This window comes from Motacilla alba, chromosome 1A (assembly GCF_015832195.1).
Source record: "Motacilla alba alba isolate MOTALB_02 chromosome 1A, Motacilla_alba_V1.0_pri, whole genome shotgun sequence".
NCBI lineage: Eukaryota > Metazoa > Chordata > Aves > Passeriformes > Motacillidae > Motacilla > Motacilla alba.
In genome coordinates this window covers 72,115,872-72,125,446 of record NC_052031.1, presented here as the reverse complement: position 1 = coordinate 72,125,446, position 9,575 = coordinate 72,115,872, and the positions used below count along the sequence as shown (strand labels likewise).

Genomic DNA, 9,575 nt, shown 5'->3' with positions numbered 1-9,575 from the left:
TTTTATAAAGATATTTATTGTGCAAGAATGATTTTCATGCTCATTTACAATGAAATAATTACTTTTAACAAATAATCATGCCATTGCTTAATTTCAACACTAAACAGAATATTTACATTCAAGTTTACATCTTTGTTCAAGTTCCATGTACAGTGTTGTCAGAATTAAGCAAGAATGCATCTTCAAATCAAAGGTTTTTTTGTTTTATTTTGTTTTGTTTTTCTTTACAATAGAGTATCATCACCTTTCAGACTTTTACTGGAAATGACAAATTTCCTGTCTTTGCAGTACCCTTATTTCCCAGCTACAGCACTGGAAAAGAACAAAAAACCCCAGTGGAACCAGTGTCACACGCATAAATCAGTCTCCAATTAGCCAGGCATTCGAGCAGGAAGGAGGCTGCAGGATAACCTCTGCACAACTCATTTTTGGGGGATTGTTTATGTCATCCTTGAAACAGATCCTGCCTTAGGAAAATGAACCTCAGGACGATTCTTTCACAAAGTCTTAAATAACAAAAAGACCTGCTTTGTCAATGCAGAAGTGAACATCTGGTACCAGCACCAGACACACCCTGGAACTTTTTGTTGTGTTCTGGGGTTTTTTGTCCCACCACTGGGATGCCCAGGATCTCAGCATTGTGGTCTGGCAGCTTTTAAAAAACAATAAAAAAAACAAACAACACCCCTCAGCTCCCAAATACAAAAACAACAACAAAATAAGAAAAAATACTTTCACTGAGCAGAAATTAAAACTGTAACTTTTTGGTACTGCTTTTTTCTCTCCACACTCTGTGATGTAAAGGAATTTCAGAGTCCAGCCCATGTTTCCCTGGCCTGCACACAAATCTCTCCCTTCTTCAAAGATTTCCAACCCAGACTTCTCAGGCACCTCCCTCCCACCCTGAGCTGAGCTGAGCCAGACAACACTCCAGCTCAGAAATGGTTCTGAATGACAACTGATCAGGGTCCCCCTGAACAGCTCAGAAATGGAACAGAATTTTTCCTTCCTTCCACAGTTCCATGAGATGCCTGCTATTGTAATCCAAGTTCTCCTGTGAGTGCTTCACCTGCTGCCTGCCTTCACAGAGGCCAGGAACAGGAACAGAGAACCAGAGCACAGCTGCCAGCTCACTGCTCTGACCTACCTAAGCCATGTGGCAACAAAAAAGAGCGATTGTCCTGGAGTTGGGCTGTGAATGCCATGGAGAGACAGTGACTTTGAAGATGCAAACCTAAACATTCCCACGTTTTAAATAACCTTGATATTGAGCAGAGACCACTCCAGGTGCCGAGCCTTCACGTCGTGACGTCCCCAGCAGAGCCCGTGGGCTGAGCAGCGGCTGCCGGGGGCTGCGCCGGCAGCACCTCCAGCTCCGACTCGCGGACGAAGATGACAGCATCCCCACTGACATTGATCAGACACTGCGCCTGCAAAACCACACTGCCCGGTCACCAAACACTGAACAAGCACAGACCTCATGGTTACTTATGGCTGCTAAATGTAACTACACTGGAAAACAACAGGGATCCGGAGAAGGACAAATTATTACCATTTATTGGTGAGGCAACCTGGGCCAGTTTCTTTTCTGTATGCTCACTTGTGTGCTACCAAGCATGCAGATGGATTCCTGGGAGACCACCACAGTGAAACATCTGGATATCTGTGCCTGCTTTCCCTACTGTTTTGAACATACTTAATTTACTGAATATTCTGCTATTGTCTTCACAAATCAAGGTTTGTTCCTTTATGTACAAAATGGAGCATTTTATATCAGCAACTCCAGGTACTCTTCCATGGAGTAAGAATGGAAATCCTACACTGCAACACCAGAAATACCCAGTGAGTTCTGCACTGCTGTGCAGCTGTCTCCTGCAATTTACTTACTCTAGCAAGCTCGGTTCTTTTATCCATCTGGGTATTTATGAACCACCCTCATAATTTTGTGTTACTACAAGAACACTCTTGGTTCTTCAAACATAATCCAAGATACCAAGGAATGTTGCGCAGCTCTGGCTTTACAGCACTGCTGGTTTTTTAAGACCTGAAATGCACATTTGTATCATACTAACCACAACAGCACTTGTCATTTCACAGCCCAAGGTACCTGGTTTTTGTTTGGGTTCTCCATGAAAACACACTGCTTCATTATGTACGACACAACTGCATTCCCTCCCAGAGCTGCAACGTGGGCTCTCACCATGGCAAACACTTCAGCAATGAAGGCGTGCAGGAAACCACTGACACCACCCTCCTAGAAAGGAAAGCAGACACATTACATATGATATTGGGTCTAGAGCCTGAGTACTTCTCTTACATATTTATCAGCTGAAAAATTCAGTGAGTCCTACATGGGGTGGAGAACTTCAAAGCCACTCAGTGCTTGAAGGGCCACAGTTCCAAATCAGATGGAGGGAGAGCATCCACAGGGGCCTGGAGGGACAGGACAGGATGGCATAGCCTCAAACTGGCAGGGCTGGATGGATACTGGGAATCAGGAATTGTTCCCTGGGGGTGGGCAGGCCCTGGCACAGGTGCCCAGAGCAGCTGGGGCTGCCCCTGGACCCCTGGCAGTGCCCAGGCCAGGCTGGATGGGGCTGGGAGCACCTGGGACGCTGGGAGGTGTCCCTGCCATGGCAGGGGTGCAGCAAGGGGGTTTTGGGGTCCCTTCCAACCCAAACCATTCTATGGTTCTATGGAGTTCTTGGAAATTCCCAGTAAGGGGTGACCATTACCTCTGATCACTGCAACTTCATGTGTGTTAATGACTGTCATTGGTTCTCAACACCCACTAAAGAAATGATCCCTCAAAGCAAGAAGCAAGCAAGGGATAGAGCAGAGACTTGAGCTATTCAAGCTGTCCATTCTTTTTTTCCCTTGAAGTGCAAAGGACCTTCTAGCTATCTCATTTCATTAATTTTTTTTGACTTGATGTTGCTTGTGGGGCATTTTTACTTCTTTGGTGCAAAACTGAAGAATTTAAATTGATGTCAAAGGAGAAGGAAAACCACCAAACATGGATTTTCCTAGAAAATCCCTATGAAAGAATGTGAGCAACTGCATTGTGGGGAAAAATCTATTGCACACAAAACAGGCAACCAACCAAAGAAATAAAAATCCACAAAAATGCTGAGAAAAGAAAATGATCCAAGCAGAGCCCACTGTTGGTTCAAAATACATATAAAATTTCAAATTTCAGGTGAAGGGCCAGACCAGCAGGCTTCCCACATGACTCTGTGTGTGTGTGCCACTGGAGAAAATGGAAGAAGCAGGCAGAAGAAGAGATTGAACTGAGCTGAATTTCCAAGGGTTGTGCTCATTAATAGAAGTATCACGTGCCCTGAACAGACTCATAAAGACATAAAAAAAACATATCTTGGATGAAAATTTACAAACAAAAAGGACAGGTCTAATTTTATCAAACCCAGCATAAAGCTGGAATCAAGCTGCAGCAAGAAATCAAAATGCAATACAAGTTCATAATTCTCATGGAATTTTGATTTTGTCCAAGTCTTTTAAAGGTACAGCAACTGATGGGGAAAAAAATATGAATTACAAACCTAATGCAACATTCCACCACAAGAGGTAACAAAATGATTGTAAACACCTAACTGCAGACAGCAAAGCCTGAGAACAATGGATTAATCTGACCTGAAATTATCATTAACGTTTCACTCCATCACTAATGTTTTATTCTGGTATATACTCCAGCACTACCACAAGCAAAACATAAAGCAATGCAGAGAAAAATGCTGGTCATCACTTTCCTGTAGGACCTGAACCACACTGCTGGACTCGGATATAATGACTGCTCTGCTCTGGCTCCATTGGAACTCAAGGCAATCCTGCAGTAAGAGTAGTTTGTGGCTTAGCCTGTGGAGCTGAAATAATTTAAATTAGCCCCCCTAGGTGCTGGAAAGAGCACAGTGACAGCATCCCAGGGACTGTGCAACATGCCAGCTCGAGGCAGGAGCTGAATCACACACTTGAGTGACCTATCCTCGTTGGGCTCTGCTGCCACAGGTAGCAAAGCTCATCAGCCATTGAATTTGTACCTACAGAATCTGCACTTAGTCCAGGACTGTCCTGTGGCCATCTCCCTGCTCTGACATCCTTTTGAAAACACTGTCCTTTTCACACATGGCTTTCTCAAGTTAACAGGGGAAGTTAAAGTAACTTTCAAGATCTAAACGAAATGTTTGCCTGTTCAAAGTTTCTCCACAGAGTTCACAGCCTGTTTTCAGGAAGACTGATCATGTTTATTAACATCTGCTCTGTAATTTCAGCAATGTGTAATTAGGAGAAACCAGCAAACTTCAGCACTGACAAACCAGGCAAGAGGTACACTCTCTTTCTGTAGCCAAAAGCAAAGATACAGCTACTTCCCAAAAGGACAGGAAAATTATAAGAAACATGGCTTGCATTCTGACATGCTCAGAGGATTATCTGTTTTCCCAATGCAGAACAGAGATCAGGGTCTGAACCTCACCTCTAAGCTGGTTGTGTGGTCACAGACTCATGGTGTCATTTTTGATGCTCAACACACAAAGTTTAGTTACAGAGAACGCAGAGAATGTAATGTTAAAAATCAGCATAACATTATCTGTGATATGGGCAATGTTGTATCAACCAAAGAATTAACCAAATACACTGTCAAAGTTCCTCACTGAGCTTGCTAAATGAGAGAAGAATAGATGACTAATTCTTTCCTTGAGCATTTAATTTGGGTTCAAATGATGCCAACTTCTACCCCTGCTGGTCACAGAAACATTTTTGCCATATAGTTCTGTTGAAGAACTCACTGGTTTAGTGTTCTGTCCAGTGCAACAGCAGTGGCAATTGTTCATTAACCCCTTCCTAACAGTGCCAAACACATTCATGTGCTCTGTGACAAGAGCAGCACAAAGGAACTTGCTCTGCACTCAGCAGCTTCCCACAAGTGACACAAATTCTATCCCTGGCTGTGCCACACCTCAACTCAAACCTCTGATTCTTACAATTAACAAAAAATTGTTCCCTGCCATAAAAGGAATCCCTGCCACGCCGCTCACCTCACGCAAAGAAGTGGTTTCTCGTATAAAAAACATGTTGATTATCCCAAGGTATTTGGTTATTTTCGCCCCAGGGAGAAAGGAAAGAGGTGTCATCTTAACAACTGAGACGGTGGAGTTGGCGCACGACGGGGCAGAACGGTGCCGCAGGTATCCCTCAGCCAACGGACTTGCTTTTTCAAGGGAAGTAGCTGAAAAACGGGAACAAACAGGAGAAAATAACTATCAAGATCCATCAGTGCTCCTCAAAACACAAAAACTCTTCTTTATGGTTTTCCAAATAGCTTGGTGACAACATTCAGCTGCCTGTGATGCTCAGCCATATACGTGAGAAAGGAAATCATCATGCAAAGCATGCAAAAGGAGACAAGAAGCTGAAATGGCATTTACTTGAAAGAGTGGCATTCCTGCGAAAGGAAAACATCGAGGCGAGCAGCTGCACGTACAACCATCAGTTATAATGTGACGGTAAAGGAAAAAGTGCCAACATTTTGGAACATGTATTCTGCTGGAAGAACAAATTATAGGAAGTGTGAAAGTTGTTGTGTTTCCCCAGTGCAGCATTTTCCATTAAAACACGAATTAATCTCCGCTAATTTAAGCAAGATAGTCAGACCTGTGGCCAAAGAACTACTGAAAACCAACTCACCACTTGCTAATTTAGTGACCATTGCCTTGACTGTCCCCTTGGTGATTGCTTCCTGTTTCTCACCCCCAATTTTCCAAGATCATACATACACCTACATCCATGCAGTGGATGTTATACAATTAGTAGGAGTACACATGTATGGAGAACTAATTACAGCAAGACTTTATTTTGCTTTTTATGCTACGGTTCGTCAACCCTACGTGAGGTTACAGAACAATGCCAGCAGTTTTCACCCTCGGGAATTGATTCCACACGTGATCTGCAATGCTACTGCTGGGCAGTAAGTCACCACTGGGAAATCAGAGATGTGTCTCAGATTATCAGAACGTGGTAGAAACAGCCGCCTACTTGTCTTAATTGATCCGCGCCTTATGGTCTGAGCTTTCAGTTTAATCAGCTCTATCCAGCTGTTGCATCTGTCTGCAAAGGAACTGTAATCAACTGACGTTGCTGGAAACACAGACAGAAAAACAAAAGAAAAAAAAACAGAAAAAAAATATATGGATGATGTCTCTTGCTCATCTCAGTGCTCCTTTTTGAGGAGGCAATGATTCCTGTCTGAGAGAGAACAACCATCCGTTTGCAGGTCTGGCTAAGAGGAAAAGTTACAGGACAGGCTTGGACTTGTCCAAACCAAAGTACCGATTTCTGGTGATGGCCCAGCTCTGAACCAACTGCCTGAGTGGGACTTCAGCACTGAAAAAACATGCAAATACAGTCATTAAGGACTTATGCTAGATTAGGCTTTTTTATAATCTCAATTTAGGCTGTAAGTTATGGCTTTTTAAACTTTATTTAAGCCTTTTTTAATTTTCATTGCTTTTTTTTTTCCTTACAAAAAGCTGCTGATCAGGATTTAAATTTCCCAAATGCCTTTATCAATAACTAACCTATAGAGTGAAAAAAACCCAACCTTTGGTGATGAGGATAAGAGTCACAAACTGAAACAACACCTCTGTTTTAAACACAAATGAACCTTACAGAACAGTCTTCCTTGCCCCAACATCCTCCCTCCAACACCCCTCCCACTATCATTACAGTAAGAAGTGAGAGTTGTTTCTGCCATGACTTTTGGTATTAGTTGCAGGGGTGTTTGCATATCTTTAAAATAAAGGGGGGGTTGCAAACACCGTTTCTTCATTGTCCTGAAGAAACGGGAGGAACACATGCTAACTTCAAATTAACACAGGCAAAACAGCTCTCTTCCCAGGGACTCATTTCCTGTCACACAAAGTTACATCAATGCACCTGACAGAGAGGCTGTTATTATTACAAATCTAACTTTTATAATGAAAGATCACATCAAAACATTAAGATCTCATTAAGCCACACCAGAGCATGCACTCTCAGTCAAGTAGTAAACACTTCCTGGAGTAAAACACATCCAAAAAGAGTATACCAATATCCCAAGAATGCTCATTCTGTTCTGGCAGATGGCTAAATTAAGGAAACTCACCTCTCTGAGCAGCAGGAATACCTGTGTGGGAACTTGCACCCTCCAGGACTTCTAACAAAACAAAATTAATTGCATTCAGATAATCTATTAAGCAGAGTTACAGGACAACAGCTTCCAAGAAAGGCGGGAGGGACTGTTCACAAGGGCCTGGGGTGACAGCACAGGGGAATGGCTTCACACTGCCAGAGAATGGGTTTGGATGGGATACTGGGAAGGAATTCCTCCCTGGCAGGGTGGGCAGGCCCTGGCACAGGTGCCAGAGCAGCTGTGGCTGCCCCTGGATCCCTGGAAGGGTTTAGGTGAGGTTGGATGGAGCTCACAGCAGCCTGGGACAGTGGAAGGTGTCCCTGCCATGGCAGGGATGGAATGAGATGGGCTTTAAGATCCCTTCCAACCCAAACTACTCCACGATTCTGTGACCCTTATAAAAGATTTGAGAGTCAAGTATGAAAAGAACCCACCCTCTATATAGTATACTGTGTACTTTGATAACAGAGGATTCACTTTACTGGATCTACCTTGCAATTTCAGTATGTTTATTCATCAAAGCTCACTACTGTATAAGACTGTAAACCAGCATTTTTAAAACAACAATCCTATAGAAAAGCAGAAATATATTAAATAACCTGTTAAGTAAATGTAACTACAAGGAGGTTGTGAAGAAAGGACAGCTGGAATAGTTTTCAGGCTGAACTGCTCTGCCTACAGCACGATTTGGGATGTGGAGAACAGCAGGAAAAGGGGCACATGGGAACAGGCTGCCCTCCTCTGGTCAGTGCCCAGCACACACGGAGCACAGTCCAGGAATGGCTAGAGAGATACCAGCAGAAATTGCTGCACAGTTCCTCTTTTTGAAAATAAAAAATGTAGCAAATTAAAATTTAAGCATTTTTAAAAAATCAATAAGAATCTTTTTGCTGAAATTAATCTGGCCTCTGAAAATACAAGTAAGTGTGGAGGGCACCCATCTTTACACAACTGATGTAACAGGCAAAAAAGGGAGCTCAAACATTTACAGTAATTCCCAGATATTTAATTTCCTCTCAGTAACCATTTTGGTAGATAATCCAACAAGGGAGAAGGAATTAAAGACAGCTGATTTCAATGAACTGAATTTTTATTGCAGTCACAGAAGAACTGTGACAGCCATTCTTGAGATGCAGCTCTGTCTCAGGTGAAATAAAGCAGCTGTTTAACAGCTACAGTGAGCTGCACTGGACAGATTATTTACTATACAAGTTTAGGCTCCTTTCACTTAAAGGAAATTTGCATGCAATCAGTATCTGGTAGATAAAGTATTTCCCACCATGAAAACAATGAGATTAATTCTGTGAGGCTGAGAAAACATGGAGGTACTTTATATGGGCCATTTACAGTATGGGACAAGCCTAATTATTAGGAAATTGCTAATTATGTCAGATGACACCCAACACCCAGTGGCTTGCAGCATCTTCAATATTCAAACTGCAAGGACAGGAAATATAGACAGAATGATCAGCCAAGCCATCTTCTGTGACTCTCAAAAGATTTCTCAACAGGAGGAAATATACCCATTATGCTTAGGCAGCAAAGCACATTTAAGCCTGTGAAAGTACAGATACTTTAAAGCCTCTACAACTATGAAAGAGCAGAACTCAAAATCCATAAAAAACAGCAGTTTAATATTCTTCCCCTTAACTGACCTTTAGCTGGAGAGAATGGTTGAGAAGAAAGGGCATCAGAGCAAAGTTCCAAGGGAAATTGGAGCTGTTCCTCATTGTCTGTAGATGCTTCAACAAAGAAAACATGGCCAGCTGATAATTAACCCCCAAAATAAGATTTGCCAGTAATTACAAGCAAAGTCAGTTTAGTCAGGTCTGACTTGAACAGGTATTTTCAGCATGTGCATAAAGTGATGCAGTTCTGCAGAAACAGGTGTGTGACAACAAATCCAGCTGCAACATTGAACAGAGCCTGTGTTCCACTGAAGAGGATTTGAAGTTATTAGGAGAAAAATGAAGTTCGTGCATTTTTATTTTGATTCTGCAGCTGGATCTACATCAGCTATTATTATAAAAGTTAGCACTTATTTCACATGAAAGGAAACACTTCACTGTAGTGAAGAAGTCAGCTATAACTAATGTTTTAGAAACATGTGGCTCTGCTCTACTATCTAATTCTACTACCAAAATCTGAAGGATTGAGGATGCTCAGAGCTCTGTCTGAATTCCCACTGCACACTTGCATTTCTAGCATGAGATGGTACTTGATTAGCAAGGTGACATGTGCAGTCTCTTCCATTCCCTCCACGTGCCTCACGGAGCTCCAAAACTATTACTGACCTGCTTAAGGGTTTGCAGAAGGTTGGGCTGTTTTGAAAGTAGTACGAATAATTTATTTTCCACCTTCTTCAAGTATAGACAAAATTTCTACTCATAAG

General features: G+C 42.4%; 1 protein-coding gene across 16 annotated transcripts in view; it reads right to left on the bottom strand.

Annotated features, from left to right (window-relative positions):
* The window catches only part of C2CD5 (C2 calcium dependent domain containing 5), a 57,137-nt gene continuing 47,562 nt past the window's right edge, over positions 1-9,575 (bottom strand). For 14 of the 16 annotated variants that reach the window (XM_038153537.1, XM_038153546.1, XM_038153538.1 and 11 more), the window contains 6 exons: positions 8,839-8,925; positions 7,157-7,207; positions 6,049-6,150; positions 5,052-5,242; positions 2,108-2,254; positions 1-1,430 (listed from right to left, as the gene is read on the bottom strand). In XM_038153537.1, the coding sequence (XP_038009465.1) occupies positions 1,299-1,430; positions 2,108-2,254; positions 5,052-5,242; positions 6,049-6,150; positions 7,157-7,207; positions 8,839-8,925 (710 nt within the window). In that variant the 3' untranslated portion in view covers positions 1-1,298. The remainder of the gene's footprint in view (positions 1,431-2,107; positions 2,255-5,051; positions 5,243-6,048; positions 6,151-7,156; positions 7,208-8,838; positions 8,926-9,575) is intronic. The other 2 variants (XM_038153542.1, XM_038153551.1) reach the window with 1 other exon arrangement.